Source organism: Aspergillus fischeri, genomic scaffold (genome assembly GCF_000149645.3).
Source record: "Aspergillus fischeri NRRL 181 1099437636266 genomic scaffold, whole genome shotgun sequence".
NCBI lineage: Eukaryota > Fungi > Ascomycota > Eurotiomycetes > Eurotiales > Aspergillaceae > Aspergillus > Aspergillus fischeri.
Genome location: NW_001509760.1, coordinates 3,155,594 through 3,177,185, shown reverse-complemented (window position 1 = coordinate 3,177,185; position 21,592 = coordinate 3,155,594). Strand labels below are relative to the sequence as shown.

General features: G+C 47.8%; 7 protein-coding genes across 7 annotated transcripts, besides 2 other annotated features; 3 read left to right on the top strand and 4 right to left on the bottom strand.

Moving 5' to 3' along the window:
- Positions 1 to 231: 231 nt before the first annotated feature.
- Positions 232 to 4,162, top strand: NFIA_057840 (GPI ethanolamine phosphate transferase 1; the record flags this gene model as incomplete). The annotated part of the gene is made up of 6 exons (XM_001258330.1): positions 232 to 400; positions 461 to 2,016; positions 2,065 to 2,252; positions 2,302 to 2,555; positions 3,327 to 3,566; positions 3,702 to 4,162. 6 exons carry the CDS (start codon positions 232 to 234, stop codon positions 4,160 to 4,162), a joined length of 2,868 nt encoding a protein of 955 aa, XP_001258331.1.
- Positions 4,163 to 4,825: 663 nt separating this feature from the next.
- Positions 4,826 to 4,852: a microsatellite.
- A 203-nt stretch (positions 4,853 to 5,055) lies between these two features.
- NFIA_057830 (DUF2985 domain-containing protein) lies at positions 5,056 to 5,932 on the top strand (the record flags this gene model as incomplete). The annotated part of the gene is made up of 2 exons (XM_001258329.1): positions 5,056 to 5,115; positions 5,180 to 5,932. 2 exons carry the CDS (start codon positions 5,056 to 5,058, stop codon positions 5,930 to 5,932), a joined length of 813 nt encoding a protein of 270 aa, XP_001258330.1.
- Positions 5,933 to 9,288: 3,356 nt separating this feature from the next.
- On the bottom strand, positions 9,289 to 10,269 carry NFIA_057820 (uncharacterized protein; the record flags this gene model as incomplete). Its single annotated transcript, XM_001258328.1, has 3 exons — positions 9,289 to 9,692; positions 9,746 to 9,969; positions 10,028 to 10,269. 3 exons carry the CDS (start codon positions 10,267 to 10,269, stop codon positions 9,289 to 9,291), a joined length of 870 nt encoding a protein of 289 aa, XP_001258329.1.
- Positions 10,270 to 11,622: 1,353 nt separating this feature from the next.
- Positions 11,623 to 11,709: a microsatellite.
- A 1,900-nt stretch (positions 11,710 to 13,609) lies between these two features.
- On the bottom strand, positions 13,610 to 14,286 carry NFIA_057810 (uncharacterized protein; the record flags this gene model as incomplete). Its single annotated transcript, XM_001258327.1, has 2 exons — positions 13,610 to 14,053; positions 14,242 to 14,286. The coding sequence occupies 2 exons, from the start codon at positions 14,284 to 14,286 to the stop codon at positions 13,610 to 13,612; spliced, it is 489 nt and encodes a 162-aa protein (XP_001258328.1).
- A 1,222-nt stretch (positions 14,287 to 15,508) lies between these two features.
- Positions 15,509 to 16,558, bottom strand: NFIA_057800 (uncharacterized protein; the record flags this gene model as incomplete). Its single annotated transcript, XM_001258326.1, has 1 exon — positions 15,509 to 16,558. The coding sequence occupies one exon, from the start codon at positions 16,556 to 16,558 to the stop codon at positions 15,509 to 15,511; it is 1,050 nt and encodes a 349-aa protein (XP_001258327.1).
- A 1,337-nt stretch (positions 16,559 to 17,895) lies between these two features.
- On the top strand, positions 17,896 to 19,155 carry NFIA_057790 (uncharacterized protein; the record flags this gene model as incomplete). The annotated part of the gene is made up of 4 exons (XM_001258325.1): positions 17,896 to 18,006; positions 18,059 to 18,132; positions 18,188 to 18,575; positions 18,637 to 19,155. The coding sequence occupies 4 exons, from the start codon at positions 17,896 to 17,898 to the stop codon at positions 19,153 to 19,155; spliced, it is 1,092 nt and encodes a 363-aa protein (XP_001258326.1).
- A 565-nt stretch (positions 19,156 to 19,720) lies between these two features.
- Positions 19,721 to 21,268, bottom strand: NFIA_057780 (NAD(P)H-dependent flavin oxidoreductase; the record flags this gene model as incomplete). Its single annotated transcript, XM_001258324.1, has 4 exons — positions 19,721 to 19,867; positions 19,924 to 20,652; positions 20,748 to 20,830; positions 21,205 to 21,268. 4 exons carry the CDS (start codon positions 21,266 to 21,268, stop codon positions 19,721 to 19,723), a joined length of 1,023 nt encoding a protein of 340 aa, XP_001258325.1.
- Between the last annotated feature and the right edge of the window lie 324 nt (positions 21,269 to 21,592).

The following is a 21,592-nucleotide window of genomic DNA, read 5'->3' as shown; positions in this document are numbered from 1 at the left end:
TCAGCCGACCGGAGTTCCTGCTTCGTTCAAATATACAACTCCCCGATCTTCTCTTTCCCACCCTCCGCCGTCGGGGTAATACAATCGTCCCTACTTAATCCATACAAGGCAGTAGTGTCCAAGGGCATTTCATCCATCCAACTCCGGCCATCCATCCCTGTCAACCCTGGACGCCTTCTCTTCCTCTGCTTTCGCTGTCTTGCAGAAGTTAAAGCGCTATCTTCTCTCGCCATGGCGCGACTTGGACGCATCGGGTTCCTTGGAATTGCGATCGTGTTCCACGTGGTTTATATCTACTCCATCTTCGACATCTACTTTGTGTCGCCGATTGTGCACGGAATGCGCGCATACAAAGTCGATACCCCTGAACCTCCCGCCAGGCGATTGGTTTTGTATGTCGGTACGTTCATCGCTCTCTCATCATCGCATGACTATTGCATACTGACCTAAGCTTTTGCAGGTGATGGACTCCGAGCTGACAAAGCTTTCCAATTCTTTCCCGACCCTTCAAGGCCGACAAACGATTCTTCAGCGCAGGGTGTCGTCCCCATGGCGCCTTTCCTCCGCTCTCGAGTCCTCAAACACGGCACTTTCGGCGTCTCCCACACCCGCGTCCCCACCGAATCCCGCCCTGGTCATGTCGCCCTCATCGCGGGGTTGTACGAAGACGTGGCAGCAGTAACAACAGGATGGAAACTCAACCCGGTCACCTTCGACAGCGTCTTCAACAGAAGCCGACATACCTGGAGCTGGGGGAGCCCGGATATCTTGCCCATGTTCTCCGCCGGTGCTGTACCAGGCCGAGTCGAAGATCAGATGTACGAGGCTGAATTTGAGGATTACAGTAAAGATGCTACGGAGCTGGATCACTGGGTTTTTGATCGCGTTAAGAAGCTGTTCGAGGACGCTGACACGGACGAAAAATTGAATGCGAGGCTAAGGCAAGATAGGATTGTGTTTTTTTTGCATTTGCTGGGCCTGGATACGACAGGACATGCGCATCGGCCGTATTCGCAGGAGTATTTGAGGAATATCCAGATTGTGGATCAGGGTGTACAGGAGATTACGGAGATTGTTAATCAGTTTTATGGGGATGATAAGACGGCCTTTATTTTCACCGCAGACCATGGGATTAGTGACTGGGGGAGTCATGGAGATGGACACCCGGATAATACGAGGACGCCATTGATTGCTTGGGGGTCTGGAGTTGCGAAGCCGAGGACGGTGAAGAGTGGCAAGGCCCCGGGTCATGAAGATGGCTTCTCGAGTGACTGGCAGCTGGAGCATGTTTACCGCCATGATGTTGCTCAGGCGGATATCGCGGCTCTTATGGCGTACCTTGCTGGACTGGAATTTCCAGTCAACTCGGTTGGAGAGCTCCCGCTATCGTTTCTGGACGCCACTGATGAGCAGAAAGCAAAGGCTCTGCTTGTTAATGCGAAAGAGATTCTGGAGATGTATCATGTTAAGGAGCGCAAGAAGATGGCCGAAGTCCTACATTACAAGCCTTACTCTGGCTTTACTGAGACCACCGTCGAGGATCGTCTAGCATCCATTGAGGAACTCATCCAGGCACAAGATTACACGACCGCAATGAAGCAATCTGACGAGCTGATTAAGTTTGCCTTGCAGGGCCTAAGGTACCTGCAGACCTATGCGTGGCTATTTCTGCGAACACTGGTCACAGCAGGCTATCTTGGCTGGATCGCATTCGCTTTCACGGCAGCCGTGGATGTCTACGTGCTCGATGGCCAGATCGATGTGCAGAGGCCACCCGGACTCATTATAGCTTTTGCCTCAATCCTGGTCGGGCTTTACAGTCTGCTTATTTTCCAGGTATCACCGATCACATACTACGCGTACGCCTTCTTTCCAGTTTTGTTTTGGGAAGAGGTTTTTGCGCGGTTGAGGGCGTTGGCCGAAGGCAAGAAAAAGTTGTTTTCGCAGTTTTCGAAGAGTGATATAGTTAAGTTCCCATTGAACATTGCTGCATATCTGGCATTGCTGGAAGTCATGGTGAGTACCCGAGCTTCAACAATCAATGCCTGCTTACGAGTTTCACAGGTTCAAAGCTACTACAATCGACAGGTCTATACGATTGTTTACCTGACCGCTATCGCTTGGCCACTGCTCTATGGTACAGACTTCGTTAAGACCAACTTTTTCCTCTGCACTACATGGGCACTTTCCTGTGCTGCTATGAGTGTGTTCACTCTTATACCAGCTAACAAATTAGAGGATATAACCCTCATGTACGTAAAGCCCATACAATATATTATCCTATAGCTAACTCTATCTCAGTTCTGTCGGTGGCATCCTAATCCTTCTAGTCGGTTTTTTGTATATAACATTTGAAAATAGGCTATTGGTACAGACTGTGCCGTCAAAAGATGGGCTGAGCACAGCAGATGCCGATGGTGTGTCAAGAGCGATTCTTGGTTTGCAGGTCGGACTGGTTGCTCTTGCAATGCTTGTCACGAGGTCAAGTGTGGCTTCTTTACAGATGAAGCAGGGACTTCCGCTGGGAACACAGATTGCTGGGTGGGCTACGCTGGGTAAGTACTGTTTTGGTTTCATTTCCTTGCAGTTGTTGCGAGACATTGGAAGCGCCAACTGGATGCCTTATGCGATACGCGACATCAATTCACATTATTGTATGCGCGAATCGACATCAACTTCGGGCTATGAGCATATTTGCCAGCAACGCCCAGGTCATGGAGCACCCCTGATGATCGTTCAGGACACAAAGCCTTTGTACGAGGATTTGGCTGGGTGTATTCTTGATCTTCTGTCTCTCACTAGCATTGTCCACGGCATCGGCTTTGAGATATGCTTCCGAGTGCTGCTCAGACTACTCTTCAAGGCGCGCAAGTGGTGGCTGGAAGCACGAGACGAAGTATATTGGTACGATTGTACATACGCCTTGCCCCATCACAAACTCATTGTTTACCTGCAAGACGAGATTGCTGCTGCTCAGCTTGGCGGCACGACAGTCTCAATGTGAGAAGGGTGCAAAGAGCCCAGAGAATATCAGCTTAGATTAAAAGGACAGCTACCTGGATCTGGACCAAGATTATCTATACGCCGCCGTTTGCTATGCTACCAAGGACATTGGTCCTCAGCAGATCAATGACTTCGTGCTATAACAGCAATCAGGAAAACAGGATCTCCCACCACAGGCACGCTACTTCAATTGACGAGAACCTTATGGATTATGCTCAGTCTCTGGTTCGACATTGCCTCTTAATCGCAGAGGATTTGTTCACGTTTAGCTTGCTTGCATATGTCCTTGGAGTCTGTTGCCACGCTAACAACCATGTAAACAGTTGCATCCCTCGTCCTGCCCTTTGCCCATGTCTTGCGTCCACGAAAACATTACCTCCACCGCCATATGATCATTTTCCTCGCACTCGGGCCGCTCTTCATCATCCTCACAATTTCCTACGAAGGACTCTTTTACTTCGCCATTGCTATCACCCTCTTCAGCTGGGTCCAACTCGAACATAGAATACATCAACGCTCTAAGAGCGGCAGTACCCGCCACATCATGTCCAGCGACGATTCTCGTCCACCCGGCAATGCCAGGAACGCTGCAGCTAATGATTACGCCTTCAACACCAAAAAGGCCCTGGAAGAGGATATTTCAACACCGCTTGCAACAGCCGCCGAGGCAGCGAAGCAAAGAGAAAAGGCTGCTGTAGAGGGGAACTACAGAAGTCTTATCCTTTCAGATGTAAGAGTCTGTCTGTTCTTCCTCTTCCTGCTGCACTCCGCCTTCTTCAGCACTGGGAACATCGCCTCGGTCTCCTCATTCTCGCTGGACGCTGTCTACCGGCTACTTCCTATCTTTGATCCCTTCAGCCAGGCGGCTCTTCTTATCTTCAAGATTCTGGCTCCTTTCGCCCTGGTTTCTGCCAACCTTGGATTTCTGACCAAGAGACTGAAGCTTCAAGGTGGGAGTCTGTTCACAGTTGTTATGGGCATCAGTGACTATATGACTCTGCGCTTCTTCTGGGCAGTAAGAGATGAGGGGAGCTGGCTAGAGATTGGAGAGAGTATTAGCATGTTTATTATTGCTTCTGCATTATGTGTTTTTGTTGCAGGGTTAGAGGCTTTGTCGGAGGTGTTTGTTAGAGGTGTGGAGTTTCAAGACAATATGTGAAGGGAATCCGCTAGGTATAATGAAGTATACCTGATAGGCGGACGGTTACTATCTATAATATTAATAAATAATTTACTAATATATATTCAAAACAACCATCCCCGTCTCAGCTGCGGCATCATCTAAACATTGTTCTTCGGCAGGCCGACGGCTTCCAACAAGTGATCACTACATAAATCACGCATATTACTAAAATTTGCTGCTACACCCCTTTCGGCAGGGCAGCAGGCGCAGACGCAACTACAATAATTGAGCTGAAAGCAATCTTACTTCTATTACGTTGCAAAAATTCTTTTAATATATATCAAGAGCTTCGGAAGGTGGTTGACCAAGCCATGGAGAGAGGGAAATTATCCGATTTTCCGGCCGTTCAGCTCACACTTTTCAAGGCAACAATCACAGAGGCATTGCGGTTGCATGCTGGTGTGGGGTTCGCTATGCCTCGAGTCATGGATCAGACTAGGATTGAGCTATCAGGATTGTACATCCCGCGCGGATGAACAATCTGTATGACCGCCGCCGTCGGAGGACGAGATGAGGACGTATACGGCCGGGGTGCCAGTACTTTCCGTCCGGAGAGGTGGGTAGGACGCACTGATAGACTGAACGAACGAATAATCGATTTTAGGCTTGGGGGCAAAAGATGATATTTGCTGAAAAGGGAAAAAAAGAAAAAAAAAAAAAAAAAAACCTTTGACAGGCGGCTAGGATGGATTGGAGTAACTTTTGATCGTCATTCGTACTCGTATCCATTGCAAAATCGAGGAAATGCCGCTGTGGCTATGGGGACGAGGACGAGAACGAGAACTCTTTAATCTATGATATTCTTGAAGAATCCTCCGTACTTCTTTTTCACCTTTGCTCCAAGGATTAAAAACATAATGATAACCCTAATGACTTCTCAAACTAAGAACACTGCCCCCATCGAGCATTCCCCAGAGAAAGAGGACCCAGTCAGTCTCCTTCCGCCCGGTATTTCCTCTTACGATTTTCCCCAACTTACTAACCCGCTGATAGGCAGAGGCATCCTCATGGACAGCCACCGCTGGTTCCTTCGGCCGCTGGGTCCTGACGCCCATGGGGTTCGCAATTACGGTCTACGGCCTCAATGTAATTGCATGGGGTGGGATGTTATTCCTACTACTGTGCAACGCCGCTCCGGCAATGTGCCACCCCAGCTGCAACGATCTGTACTCCTCGCGCCGGATCTGGATCGAGATCAACTCGCAGATCCTCAATGCGCTTTTCTGCGTCACGGGATTTGGACTTGCGCCCTGGAGGATTCGGGATCTCTACCTGTGGTGCCGTTGGCGACTAGGTCGGGGGGCAGGAACCCGGCGGAAGTGGTTCGACCGTCTTGCAGAGATCCACGCGAATTGGTTCTACCAGCGTCTCGAGCCAAATGGGAGTTCTCTACTTACTACTACTCTGGATAGCCCCTCAGAAGGACGAGGTGCTACGCCTACGCCGAGGTACAAACTACATGTGGTAATCTGGGGAAATGTCCTGAATACGGTTTTCCAGATCTGCCTTGCTGCCTGTATGTGGTCGATGAATCGATTTAACCGGCCAAGTTGGACTACCGGGCTATTCGTCGGTCTTGCTTGTGTGGCAGCTGGAGTCCCTGGGATTCTGATGTGGTTGGAGAAAAAAAGAATCAAGAAAACCAATGAGCACCCGGGGGCTCTGTTATTAATACCGCGTTCCACACTACTGGGTGTCAAATCTCACACGGCGGGATCAGGAAATGACGCTGTAGAAGCAGCATGAGAGCTCTGCGCGAGCGAAAAGCAGACTTGTCAGGGCTTGGAGTCTGACCGGGGCATTGGAGGACTGTCTGAAGAACCTTGGTGATGCGAATGTAGATATCAGGGCCATTGTGTCTGCGAAGAGGGGTAGTTGGGAGTTGATAAAGATTGTACAACAGGAACGACACTAAGGACAGACCGAGCATCGAATGTCTTTCAAAAGCTAGAGCCTAGACAAGAAGACTTTAAAGACAGCTCTGCCCAAAGGCCCTACCTGACTCTATTAGTGCAGAATTATATGGAGGTTAATCTCTCATCCAAAGAAATAACTATAAGAAACAGCGGGCCTTCATTACCTACATATTGACAAGAGCACCTGCCATATCCGATATTAACGCAAGAGAATGGTATCCATCAGAAATAGCAACTACTCTCATGCGGCAAACATCGCCATGCCTTTACCGTCGTATCCATGTTATATTAACGGGTCGATGCCCTGGCATTTGCAAGGTAAGTCCGACCGTGGTGTTCTGTATCAGGGAATAAGCCTTGGACCGTGCGTCCGGGAGACTCTGACCAGCACGAGGCACAATCTCTACGCGATGGCACATGAAAAGACGGAGCAGGCTTGCCAGAATCTCGACTTGCGAAAACTTCCGCCCTGGACACATCCGCCGACCATCTCCCCAGGCCGAGATGCGCTTTGACATCTCGGGCGAAAATTCACACTCTGACAGTGTGCTGGAAGCTCCCGATATCCACCGGTCTGGTCTCCAAGTCTGCGAGTGGGGACCCCAGCCGTCCGGATCGGTATGGATGGCGATGGTGTTGATGTACACCTGACAGTCCCCAGAAATTACTACCTCTTTCTGACCAACGGTAACGACTTGGTTATGCTGCTTGTCTGACTTTCGTGCGATAGTCGGGACAGGACCATAGAGTCAAAGAGTCTTGAATTGCTGAGCATTAGCTTGTGAATGGTTGGTTTACAGAACTTCCAGAGGTGTACTAGGACTACCTGTAGACGGGTAAGACAGTGATACGTTTCATTATAGTCAGGATTCCCGTCCCTTGTGGACTCCTGATAAAGTAAGTCAACTTCTTCAATCACCCAGTCCTGCCACGCAGGATTGATTCACTGTCTTACCAGTCTGTGGGCAGTCCTGGTACGCCTCTTGAAGTTCTGCAAACTAATCATCCACAAGCTAATGCTCAGTAGTTTAAGACTCTTTGACTCTATGGTCCCGTCCTGACTATCTGAATACCTTCATTTTCGGGATATAAATATGGCACTATCTTTTAATAACCATAAAGCTTGGCTGCGGATCTATGATTTTAATAGATCTAGCCGAGTGGGAGTGGGACACTATAGAGGACGCGGTTATCAGTGCAGACATTAGGAAATGTGATGTAGCAGCTTATAGACATACAAAAAAGTTGGAGACAGGATTCTGCCCTTTATGGCGGGGTGAAAAGGACGGATAACGACACGGGGTAAAGAGGACTTGAATAGCCATAGCTGGAATGGCGGGCCTCGGAATTTGAAAGAAAGTGGTGGAGCAAGAGGAAGCTATTTCTGGCTCCCTCTTCCCGAAATTCGGCGTCGAGACTTTAGCACAGGTCGATAAGCAAATCTCCCATGCATCATTCAAGCTGTCCCGAACTAATGCTGACCACTGTGATATCTATAGATTTTTGTCACGACAAGAACATGACCCTGAAACTTGAAGCTGCCTTGCGCTATGCATGATCGACTTGCATCTGATGAATGGTTTCTACTTGATCGACTGACTTCTTGTTTTGACCTCGTGGATATTTCCAAATGCTTACCATGGGTGGTAGTGTGGACATATGCGCTCCCTGGGCTGAACAAGGGAATCTTTCATATCGAAGAAGATTCAGTAGCCAGCCGGATGATATTGTTTGGGGCGCGATAATTGTCTGAAGTCAGATCCCTCTCTGCGGCGATGGGCGATCCCGTTGGATTGTACCTCTAAATCAGTTCCGGAAGCTAGCGTGACCAAGGAGGTGAGACTAAGAGGACCAAGCTTTCTTGGTGCTCGCGGGACAGCGTGACGCACATACCGAGTTCAGGTATTTCATGCGGGTATACAGCTCGCCGGGTCCATTCCATGCCTCGTTCTGCGCTCTCCTAATGATGCACTTTGCCAGCCACGGCTTGCTAATAATTCGGTATAGTCTGCCCAGTGCATGCAGCTCTGGTTCATTTAAACTCGTTTCACGAACCAAAAGCAACAATGTCAAATGGCTTTTGAGTCCCGATTGGTCTCATAGACAGCGCATGTGTTACAATCTAACTTGAGATTCCCTATAAAGGATAGTATGAGTTCAATATTAATGCTTATGAGGCTTAGGCATAGATGCCATAAAATTAGCTAAGTTCAAGATAAAGATTCCAAGAATATAATCTAGAAAGAAATTACGCTGCGGTCAATCCATTGCATATATGTCGTCGTTTTAATCGTCTACTGAGTAGGAATTGGCACAATACAAAATTTACCCGCTTGAACAAGCCTTCACGAACGTAGTCCTTGCAAAGATATATGGATGTATAGGTCGTGGTATTGATTAGTCAAGAATTTTCCTCAACTTATTTTGTCAACGATAAATGTTAAACGTTGTATAATACAATGTGCTTTTACCCGGAATTGCACGTACGACTATAGGGTGTAGAGAACGGGGCTTCCTGTTCGCTTAGCTATACAGCCTATACAGCATACTCAACCTTATTATAGTATATGGTTGATTCTTAATGTACCCTAAGCTCTAAAATAGCGTTAGGTCTGATCTTAGGGTAATTATAGGTAATATAGGTAAGAAGAGGGTAAGAGTAGGTAAGGGTAGGGCTAGAATTCTAATCTAGAATCAGAGACTGTTTCTTTAGAAGTTCTATCTTCCTCCTCTGCGATCAGTCTTATATACGGTCTTTCTCCCTTAGCCAAGGAAAGGGGTAAATAGCAGAATAGGATAGATCACATAGAGAGATAGGTTAGTGCATAAGGGATTTTGTTCAGGCTTTCGTCAGAGAACGGGTGCCGAAACGTGGGTAGCCACCGCCGATTCCCTACCAGGCCTAAAACGGTTCTGCTTATGCCTGGTACTTTATAGAAGCAGTAGAGCCTTGTCACATGTCTAGTTATTTGTGAATCCAGATTCAGTGTAGCTGAGGTCACGAAATTCTCACCTTTCAGATCAGCGCACTGTTCCGCGCCCCTAAGGCGACCAAAATTAACGAATATAGGCAAACTCAACGGTCAATTTCCCTGAGAACTAGAGGGACCGGAAAAAACAAGGGAATTCTTTGACATATTCAAGTTTTACATCACAGGAACGTGGTTGTCAAAGCTAGTACCGGTTTCATATGTTGCTATAAGGTGACGAGAAGCTATACATATACACCAACGAGATGTGTAGCATGATCAAAGTTTCAGCGCGGCCCTCGTTGAGGTTGCCCTCCTTAGAATGAAGGAAACGCATCTCGATTGAGTCCATACGCTTTCCAATCTTGCCCTTAGAGCTACCAGCTGCATGGTAATATGCAAGGCTACCTCCCACCTTGGCCATCGTCCAAACCCAGTCATTGAGGTTTACTTTCTTGCCAAATACCGTCACAGTAGGTTTCTTGCAAATACTGTCGTCAGGAGGCTCTTGGTGTAGCGCCCGGCAAATTTCGCCGAGATTGCCTGAGAAGGTGATTCTGAACCATTCTCCCAAAGTAATATCACTTCGGCGAAAGCCTGCGGTAATAGCGCCTGCTTGCCCTATTGTATTGATGTGTTAGTGAAGTTATCTGCCAAGCCATCATAGAACGTACTCTGTTGTTGTGCCCTAGTGGCTGGAAGCAACAGGGCGTTGGAGCCCCCTTGGACCGTGCTCTCCCAGGGAAACTCTTCCGCACTATTGGTCTCTGACGACCCAGGCTGGGAATTGATCTGCCCAGTATGACGCTTGGGGACGTTGTCCTTTCTAAAAGGCTTCGCTCTTGCCCCGGAACTCGCGTAATGGGTTTCCCTCAAACCAGTTGTAGGGTTTCTCTGCCTATCGGTTGGTCTATTAGTGAATGGACCTGTAGCCAGGCAATGAGTATGTTGCTCACCAAGTTCTTTCTCCATCTTTTAAACAAAGCATTACATAGCAGTCCTCTTCCGCGATGTCTTCCCATCCTGTGATGTCAAATGTTGCAGCTTTGGGATTGCCTTTCGATCCACCAGGGGCAGTATTGCCAGTGCGTGCAACCAGCCCTGTTTCGTCTGTAGGCTCAATGACCGGAGCCGCAAAGACTGGAAACAAGCAGAGAAAGAGCAAAGAAAGCTGATGAACAAGATATTTGAACAGCATATCGAATCGTTGTATGCCTTTGTAGCAGTTGAATAGAAAGAAGTCTGTATGTTCGATGTTGATCTCAGATACTACAGCTTCCAGTCCTCCCGAGCTCCTCTTATATACTCATTTTCCTAAATTTTCCGGGTTCAGACATGTGCCATCAGCACTCAACGATGTAGGTTAATGTCTCGCCGAGGGGCCGTCGTAGATCTACCTGGTAAAGATATGGTGGCGGAGTATCGCTGACTGGAAGTGTGTACTTGACCAACTGGGGCCACATGAGTGATTACAAAGACAAGTGAAGCCAATGAGATATGTAATTAGTGGTTTCATCTACCCTGCAGGCTACTACTATCACAGACCCTCAAAACGAGGACGAACTCTTCGGGGCCGGGGCGGAATCCCTGGGGCGATGAGCCTCGTTCAAGACGGTCAAATATCCTTGGGGCACTATCTGTGAGGCTTACTGCCACCGTTCTCTATCCATGTTGGATCCAGGAATGCGGAGGTAGACCAAAAACTGGAGCAGTTGAAGCGAGCAGCTGGTGTTGAGTTAAAGCCCGTGGGTGGAAGCGGGCGATGAATTTCTATGCGCAATTCACTCCTGATGGAAAAGTACCCAAGTCATCAAGACGAGCTACAATCCCATTTGGTGTGCAAACTTTTGTCCATCGCAAAAGAGACTATCTGACGAATATGGGCATTTCGAACTGAAGAGTTTGATTTTGGTGTATGGCAACTTTTGCGTGCAAAGCTGTCTCTAATTTACAGGACGTCGCCTGGCATACGAAGCTCTATTTGGCATACAGTGCACATTCCGAAGTTGATGAGAGGGGCTAAAATGACTCGCCGGAGGTTCCATCGAGTGTCTTGTTGTTGGCATTGAAGCAAGCATCAAATCTCGGGGCGGACCCGGGGGGCCGGGCGGTTTGTGTGCCAGATTCAATTCGTGAGCGGCCTATAAGCAGTTAGCGGCTCGATCAATCGCAAGACTCATCTAGGTATTGGGCTTGATCATGGCCAACATTCACCACTCCAAGTGGGACTCTGTTACAACTCGAGAGTCATGGTAGCTAAGAAATATTCCGTCACGTCGCCCCAGGACACAAGACACAAACCTTGACTGGGGCCAACTACAGGGCGAAGCATATGGGTCTTGCCTTGGTTTTTCTCGTGTGAAGGAACAGCCCCCAATTTATGTTGCCAAATGGAAATGAACCTCGAGACGCGGTCCAAGTAGTAAACTTCGGCAATGGGGAGTGGGAAGCGTACGCTCGAAGTCTCAACATCATCCAGAGGGTTCATATAAAGGTATGAGAGATCGAGGGCTTTGCTTCCTTCTCAGACATCTCAGTTCAATCCTCGACTTCAATCCCTAACTTCAATCTCCAAATTCAATCTCCAAATTCAATCTCCAAATTCAATCTCCAAATTCAATCTCCAAATTCAATCTCCCGCTGCAACGTCGTCGACGTCTCTGTCTACAATGTATTTCAGCGCCAAGACTCTTTTGTTCGCGCTAGCCTTGCCTTTATGCAATCTGGCTTCTCCCATCTAGGAGCAAAATGCGCCTAATGGCTGGGTTGAGCACTACCGCGAGACCGGTAGAGGCGGCGGCTCTCTCATTTACTTCGGTCCCCGAAGCGACGTTCAGGAACGATCCGAGACAGTTGATCTCGAGCAACGCAGCTGCGGAAACGCAATGACACCGCCGAAGTGTGATAGTCACAATGCAGCACGTAACGGCAACTGTGTGGCTCTTGTGGCTGAGCTTTATGATGACTCCGATGTTACGATCAGCGGATCACCTCGCCAGATATGCTACCAAGGCGACTCCGACAAAAACTCGTTCTGCTGCGTCTCATGGCACGATAAAATCACTGGCCTCCGGAAACAGGACCTGGCTCCCTATGCCAGTGCGAGTAAGTCAACGTCCTGTTTCATGACCCAAGCTCAGACAGTAGTAACAAAGACAGTCTTGAATCAGTGCACCCAGAATGGAATTTCAGGCAAGACTTCGAACATCCAGGTCCTCAACAAGTGTACCAGTGTCTGCTTATCAAACCGTGGAACTCATTGCTAGAAAGCTATGAGTCGAGTTTCGAATCCAGAGAAGCAAACAATACACGTGTGAATAATGATTCTCGCGGTTTTAGTCAGACTCGTTACCACCCGCGTCCGACTGTGGTCGACTTCAAGCTATCGTCTTCTTCTTTGTGCCTTAACTGTACACCGCAATCTATATACTACGTATTTTGAAATACAAACTGTCCATCGATTTCGTGGATCCCTGATCAAGGCTTTTAGCAGTTGTCCCGAGTGAATCGAATTACATAAATAGGCGTTCGCTACCAATGAATGACTATGATAAATCAGAGAGTTCTCAACGACCTTGGGCATAGATTTAGATCTCCAATGCCGCGGAGCCACTTATTCTTGAATGACCATCTTTAAGGCTTTGGAGATGGAATGGCTATTTGGATGCAAATTGCTGCTGTGAAGGCCGTTTGCTATCTCAACCATTGCACCGAGGTATCATATGGATCCGCAGTAAATATAGCAATGAAACATAGTACTCAAAATATATTTCAGGCTATGGGGGTCGCGCTTCATGATACTTGTCAAGTAAGACCGAGCTCTGGTATAGCATGGTATGTGACAAACCCTAAAGCTTTCCCTAGAGCTTTGCGTTACCCCAATAGTCGCTTCATAGCTACTGAGGTCACGGAAAATGAGGAATGAGTGTCCGACATAAAGAAGCGACATGTATGATTTTAGATATCCGCGAATTCTTAACATTAATTCCATTGCGCAGGAAGAACATCCTACCGACCGCATCTGCCATGTACTGCAAAGGGAAGGTAAAGGTAAGACAACAGGATCCAATTCTTCCATTTACAGGAGCAGACAACATAGACCGCTCCGATGGATGATGCTTTCCATATTCTGCAGCTATTCACTAAGTTATCTAGCCACGGATCACTAATTATAGGCCTCGAGGAACAGCAGGCAGAAGCTTCTTCTCAAGGTTGAGATGCACTGTTTAGTGTGTGTAAATCTGCAAACTTATAGTAATATTATCATTTAGCTTTGCTTCGTATCGTAATTGTAGGCAACGTGTCATGTTATATGCTATGCAAATTATGGCAAGGGAGCCAAAAAATGATAAGTGCATTTACGGTTACTTTACTTGCATGATCTTAAGAGAGGATAATGAAGGGGAGAGGGTAAGGGAGTAGGATAGAAGTGATTTAGGAGCCAAGTTATATTGAGCTTCTTAGAGGGTATACACAGAAAGATACAGATGATTCTCCTCTCTGGCGATAGATAAATCAAATTAGAGGCTCGAAAAATGTTAGACCTCCCCATCCGACAAAAACTTCTCCACTTTCCTCATTTCGAAGACGCCAGCCTCATTCGTGAATTTCTCTGGGTAGCCGAAGAACAATGGATAGGAAACGTCAGGTTCGGCATTCAGGAGAGTACCTTGGAATTGTTCCGAATCAGTATGATGGACTCTGAAATCGTACCAGGTCTTGTTCTTTGGTGGGAGGGGCCCATGTTCGTCAAATTCGACAGGAAACACGCCCGGTGGACATTCATAATAATAGCTCATGAGAAGAGTCCCGTCCTCAGCACTTCTTGCATCTGCGATGGTGATAATTTCCTGTTCGATGAAATTGTATTTGGCGGGTTGGCGCCACTTGTCTATGGCCCAGTTCTGGCATTCCTCTTTAGAGGCGTTGATGAAGTCTGACTCGAAAAATTCCCCATCTTGTAGACCCGATCTGAATTGCTCCTGTGAATCTGGGCAGACTCTCGATTCAACAAGATAGTACCAATAAGGAAAGTCTCGTGGCTCTGTACTAAATTCGCGTAAGGCCTTAGGTACAAACTAGTGATTTCGCGGTCAGCCTCGATTTCTTCGGTCCGACCTCCAACAGGCTATCATCGTGGCCCCTATAATCCATAACACACTAGACTTACAGGCTTAGCGTCTTCAGCAATACAGAAGAACAAGGCGCGTGTCATCGTAGGGTCTTTATGCTAGCGACGAAATGATGTTCAAGGGCATATGACGGCTTACTTTCCAACAGGACAAGACTTTACAGAGTCTTTATATAGATTCCAAACGGCGAAGATACGATGACGTCATACCTGGTCTACCAGATAGAGGGACGAAGAGTCGGGATAACTTGCAAATTACTAGAAAGTGTTGGCAAGCCGGTAAATCTGATTGGTAGATTAGCAAACTGGCCCCAGGGGCCGCTCCAGCCTAAGCCTCTGCCACCTTGCCAAGCAAGATCAAACTGTTGTATTTCCTGCGTAGTGGACAGGGGCCATTGTCTAGAGGCCGCAGCTTAGGGTCTACAAAGCTGTTATTTATGCAAAATCTGTTCCACGGACGTTGATCACTATAACAATGCAGAAACCTGCGAGTCTCCTCACCGCCTTTCCCTAGATAGAACATGGAAAAAGAGACTAGAGTGGTGTGAAATGCCATCCTCCGCCCGGGAATAGTGGGTAATTTTTAGGGTGAAAGTGTCTTGGATTACTCTTCATGTGCACTGTTCAACAATATCAACATCTTCTCTGCTGGATACTGCACGAGGTAGAGATGTACTGCTGAAATAGATTACTGCTTACGGAATGGAGAAGTTCAGCCATACTCTCGTTAAGTGTGAGTGATTCGGCCAAGACGATCAGGATACCACTAGAGATCTATGGAATCATGATCATCGAATTGATCTAACTGATGTAGAATCCTTTCGAATCTATCCTTTCGGTCGAATACCTTCATTTCCGGGATATAAATATGGCTTAGTCGCTCGTTGGAAGAATCAGACCTTCATTTGATTTCGATCTTGCATATAACTTCTTAATCATATCGAAACTTTACTAGCGTAGTTGAACCAAATGTACTACTCTGTATATATTGAGAAGATCGTGTCAGAAAGTGCCTGGCACTATATTTTAATAACCATAAAGCTGGCTGCAGATTGATCCACATCTAACAACCGATGGAACGGACCAAAGGGCTCAACATGGTGAACCATACGAATACGATGCCACCTGGTGGGTCAGAGGGCCACATCAGATTGGTCCCACTAGGTTATTTCTAATTATGGAAGTGCTCAATAATCATTATTGATGTGCCATAGTTTAGTGGTAGTGCCCTGCCATGATATTAGCCTTAGCTTACCCAAAGCCAAGTGGAAATGGCCGGCTATGTCGGCCGCCTACTGTCATCAAATCAGACTCCGAACTTATTAGGATTCTCACAGGTCTCCGACTGTGTGGAGAAGTGAGGCCCAAATATATCTTCCATCGCCCAACGCATCAGGCTCCTCCATTGACCATCTAACATGGACCATACGGCGCGAGCACCTTGAGCGCCCCAGGCTTCGAGGCACCAGTTATGCCTCAAACGATGCAAAACAGAGCAATAGTATGCCAGTATTACCAATGCTAAGGGATCGTAATTGCGCAGTAACCCCACATATCCTGGTGGCATCCTGATTGCGACTCTGGTCGCGGTAGCTACTGCCGTGGAGCCCCCTAATATTTCAGCCAGGCCGTCTTGTATGCATATGATGGCCCCAAAATGGTCGCGGCGGGTGTCATCTGAGGTCAGGCTGCGGATCGCTTCGTGCAGACGTTCAAAAGTAAGCTTTGTCTCTTCGGTAAGATTTTGCTGCAAGCTTTCCCACTGAAGTAATGGCCGGAACATACTATCTTGCAGCGCATCTGCAGCCTTCACGGAGATTTGATGAACACCCTGCGCAAATACAATTACCTGACAAAGGTTATCTATGGTTGTCCGGAAGTCAGTAGGATGAGGTTCCTGGGAAGAACCAAAGGAGTAGACAGTAATGAGGCTGGCATATGCGAACATCGCTTTGGAGTTAGATGGATTGATGTTCATAAGCAATGGGCGGAATTTAGCCAATGCCTGATTCTGGTGGGATGCAGCTCTGCTGATATACGCTGGCTTCAAAAACTCATTCTTCGTCCGCGCAAGGTGTACGGCGGAGAGCGCCAATATGCCATGCATGAGAAATGGTTCCACAAGTGCTTCCTGTGGGACGAGAGACTGCCAGACAGTCTTTCCGTGTGGACTTCGGCAAAAAGTTTGGTAGGTTCTGTCCTTCCAGTGCAGCAAGAGCTCCAGGTCAATGAGGTTAAGAGGAGGCAGGAGGGGAGCGCCAGCACTGAAACCCTTACATCTCGCAGGAATCGCCAGATTGCTGCGTTCCACTATGAGTGACCCGGTTTGTTGAAGGTTTTCGCGGTCAATTGCCATGGGACTTTCTTGACGAGTGTTGCTGTTCGTCCATATCACCAAAGCCTCCGGTTTGTACGTGCATTGCTCGCTTCTTTTTGAACAATTTGAGCATGCTGGTCTCGTTTCATCACACTACCCAAGATCAGTATGCTTATCGGCCACTTGAACCTTTCGTCGAGATGGATGTAGCTTCAAGGGAATTTCATGTAATACCTTCACCCGCCTTCGTTTGCAGTTTTCGCAGCCATGGCGTGATTTCTGGTGCGCTCGTCTGGACGGCATTTACTACTCTGAGGACGATTTTATCTGCAATTATATTGTCGGATAGCAAAATTCAACCGGACTATTTTGGATGGAAGCGAAATAGTTCTGGTAGAATAAGAAACAAATTACTGTAGACGTTTGAAGAAAAGCGGTGAGTTTAAAACTTTGATGCCACTAGCGAATTGATCAACTTGAATTCCAGAGAGTGGGCCTCCAAATGTTCTGCGGACCCAGTTGCTTAGCACGAGTCTATTCCGTAAAAAATATGAATTTCTCACGCTGGTAGATGATATCCAAATGCTACTATCAGGCTATGTACAATCAAGCTGGCTATCACATAAACTCTCAGTGATTACCCCTAAAGGCTGCCCTCCAAATAAATTAGCCTGAAGTAATACACCTACCCCTGGGTTGTATTAGCCTCGACGCGGATGCAAATCACTCATGTTCGGCCCACGTCGCCAGGAGACCGTTCCTAAGCTGGGGAAAAGCATTACTCTCCACCGGCAAAGTCTTCGAATCAAATTTTACCACTGCTCACGAAGCATTTATAAGCAAATCTTGAGAGTTCGACTTTAGTAGCCAAAACCCGTCTACTTTCGCATTTATTCCAGCCCTCGATGACATCGGAAGGTGTGAGTTCCCAACCGAAATTGGAGGGGGGTCGGATAGCGAGACCTATACAATTGACAACCTGCGGCGGTTGGATGACACAGCCAGATTATGCCCCACACCAGATAACTCCTCTCTGCCGTTAAAGACACGGCAGGACGTGTCTGTCTTGAAGCCATGGTCTACTTGGAGAATGAAACGAGTACGACATGCTTGGCGCCTATTGTGTTGAGGTGCCTCCCGTAGGTATAATCCAGAGGGATACGCACTAGACCACGCCTGGTAGAGGATACGAAAGCGCGCCATTCGATCAATGATCGGCGCATCCTTTGGATGGTCTGAATCAGGATGTTCATCGCAAGTGCCAGCGATTTTGCTCAGCTCATCTGTTGAGACTATATAAGCGACTTCGCCTCTCTAAACTCAGCCGGATGGATTTCCTCCAAACAGCCTCGTGAGGAAAAGAAAGAAAAAGGAATATGCGATCCCTTCTCGTCGCCCTTGTGACCTTTCTAAGTGCTGTCGGCGGACTGGAAGTGCCTTCCTTTGCGCCACCGAAATTCCCGGCCAGCACTATCGATAATGATGGAGTGAGTAGTACCAAATCTTCAGGAGCCTACCACGCTGACTTTATAATGAAAGACTCATGCCGGTCGCTATGACGTCCGCAAAACCATGGTCTGGCTTGATGAGGAGAATCCTGACAACTTGAACAGGTATGTCTTGTCCCCCGTAATCATGCATTGGGCATCGGCGTCCTGACGGGGAAAGCTACTTCTTCCTCTTCTGGTTGACCACGGTGGACGGTCGCAAATACCATGTAACGTTAGCACCAAACTTTTTCCGTGGCAGCACCACCGGCATCTTCAGGGTAGAAGACCTCCAGGATCTCTCATCCACTGGCGCGACGGTTTTTGCTCCAGGTACTGGAAGCACGGAGTTTCTTGACTTCCGGTCGGAGATCCAGAATCTGACCAGCCCTCGTGGATCCGACAATTACACGGACTTGACTATCTCCACCAACTATGCTGGGGTGCCGCTCAATGTACACATTACCCCAACCGGCAAAAACCTGTACGTTGGTGGAGGTGGTGGGATTACCCTGTCGAGCGATGGCAATGACTTCCGGAGGGTCATACCCGGGTACTCCTGGTACTGGGTATGTAGTCGTCCCACGGTACACAGAAATGTTTTCACTGCTGACAGTCTTGTCACTTCAGGGCAACCCCACCCTACGTCTGAATGGCACGCTAACCGTCAACGGCGAGGAAATTGCAATTGATTGTGATCAGTCCCGAGGATATTTTGAGCGTCAGTGGGGCGAATTCGGGATATCCGGTGGCCATTACGGATACTGGCTCTATCTCTCGAATGGTTTGATGATTCATGGATGGGTCGTAGGCCCTACCATAGAGCAGCCCTTTGGTGTCCCAGCCTGGGCGACTGTCTGGCATCCCAATGGCGTTCATGAAGTTGTGGAAGTGGGCAAGAACACCACGGCATTCGATGTTTGGAAAAGTGAATATAGTGGATTGGACTATTTCAAGCAGGTTAAGCTGGATATACCGACTCGTCAAGCGGGATTCAATATCCACCAGCTGATAAGAGAAAGTGAGCTCCGCCCGCTTTCCGGCACTGACGGGTATAACATCAGCGAAGCATATGCTCAAGGCGAAGGTGTCTGGGAAGGCGAACATGTCACTTTTTTTGGACATCTCGAACAACTTTCTTACTGGTAGGGCTGACCGAAATCGAGCTTGAGCGAGAGATGTACTTGAGAAAACTATCAGTGGATTAATATCCACCATCGTATAGCTAGCAATCTCAGGGACTTTAACACGTTGGTGATTTTCGCTTATGATGTGCTATCAGAAGACTAATTAGGCTGACGAAAGACCCTGCGAAATGAAAGGTGTGCTGGGATCAAAGCACCCAGTAATAACTGTCATACCCAAGTCGACAACATTAATAACCCCGTCCTGTTTCCAAGGCAGCAGTGGGCATTGATGAGATGTCAAGAGGGTCATTTCGTAATTACCCATGAATGACTTTACAACAGACACGCATATCTCGACTGTTGTGACCATGAGACCCAAGAAAAATATGCTTCGGGTTGGTCTACACCATGGTCAAGAGAACATGTCAATTGCTGAACCCGTAGATGCTCGATCGGAGTACTAACACCTTCCCCAATTCTTGTTTGTGTCTTGCTGAGGACCACATGATGGCTATAGCCACACGACAGCTATAGAACTCCCTTCCTAATATACACTATGCCAATCCATACAGATACAATATTCCGCTCTAAGTTTCCCGATTCTGCAAAAAAGTATCGTATGAAGCTGCTACACGCTTTATAGCCTCAGCAGCTTCCATATCCATCCTACTGAGCAGTTCTGCACAAGTTGGAATATCATGAATGAGCCCTATGGCCTGACCAGCTGTCCAAACCTAGACACATACGTTAGCCACTCCCGGACCCAGTACCAAGCTTGTCCACTACTCACTCCGGAATTAACGTCTCCGTCTTTAAATACCTGTCGACTTCTTTGCCCGCTGACAAGCGGCGCAACCTGCTCAAAGTCCGCTATTTTGCTCTTTTCCTCAATTTTCAAGACTTCCTTCGCCACCTTGTTGGCGTAGAGTCGAGAAGTGTTTCTCCACCTTCTGAGGACAAGAGTGGTGTCGGTTTCTCTGGCACCGATGATTGCCTGTTTTACATTGTGATGGACCGGGGCCTCCTTTGTACACAAGAATCGCGTTCCCATGTTGATACCTTCCGCGCCAAGAATCAGTGCAGCAGCCAAGCCATACCCGTCTGCAAAGCCACCAGACGCAATGAAGGGGATCCCGAGTTCCTGTCTGGCACGGCTCAGCAGAATAAGATTCGTGACATCGTTCTCTCCGATATGGCCTGCACATTCAAACCCGTCTATAGACAGAAAGTCAACACCAAGCTTTACAGCAGACCTAGCGTGTCTAATCGAAGTGCACTTGTGGATGATCGTGATGTTAGCTTCTTTGAGTGGAGCGATGATCGATGCCGGGTTCGAGCCAGCTGTTTCGACTATTTGAACGCCTTCATCAACGATAGCTTGTGCATATGCAAGATAATCTGGGGGGTTGAGAGCCGGCAACATTGTTAGATTGACGCCAAATGGTTTCGAGGTTAGAGAGCGGCATTTCCGGATCTCATTTCGCAGGGCTGCCGGGGTTGGTTGGCTGAGAGCTGAAAGCTTAGACGTATGTCAGCGAAGGAGGGACACCTCGTGCACTTGTTCGGTAGGAACTATTAAATGTGTTCAAAGGCGGTAGGTCTCAGAAGACGTACGATTCCAAGAGCCCCAGCATTACTGACGGCTGCGGCGAGCTCAGCATAGGCGACCCACTGCATTCCACCCTGTATCACAGGGGCTGTACAAAGAAAAGTTAGTAGCTACCCAACCAACCAATGAGGGAAATACTGGCTCCTTATCCCAAGCCTTCTGGTTAGCGCTGTGTGAAAGGACATGTCGAGATACTGCGATGCAATATCAGAGCTGGAGGACGGTAGTTGTAGCAAGCCAGGCCTTCACTAGATTGATGAAACTGTTCTCATAGAGTAATTATAAATATTTCTCTACCGACTCTGCAACTGACTACAAGAAAGGCGCTTTCGGCATGAAAGGGAAGGTCTAAATAAACCCATATCCCAAGGTTTATCATGAGCAAGGAACCAAAGCATACCGAAGCTAACCGACAATTGAAGATCTTGGGTCATCCGATACCGGAAGATATGAAAGCTCTACTCATAATAGGCATGGCAAAGTATCCTTTGGCAAAATAGCTACCGGCACCTTCTCCCTGAGACATTTTGGAATGGTGCGAATGATGAGTAGTGTAATGGTGGTACAAGGAATTAAATAACAAAGCCGGTCTGCCTTCAAAACAAAGTAAGCTAAGGGTCCACAGTTTTAGCTTTGCCAGCGGCTCGGAGTTGCGCTTCAGTGGCCGGCGAATCTTAGATACATTTAACCAGCAATCAATGGGATGTACTCCATTAGACTGAACTCTGATGCTGGTTCGGTTACAGTCGGCGGCTCCATGGTTTCCTCACTGGCGTTCCCCGAAATCGGCTCGGTCAAAGTCGGCTCTAGTGCTTGCATGGTTCAATAAAACCCGGGGGAAGAGCTTTGA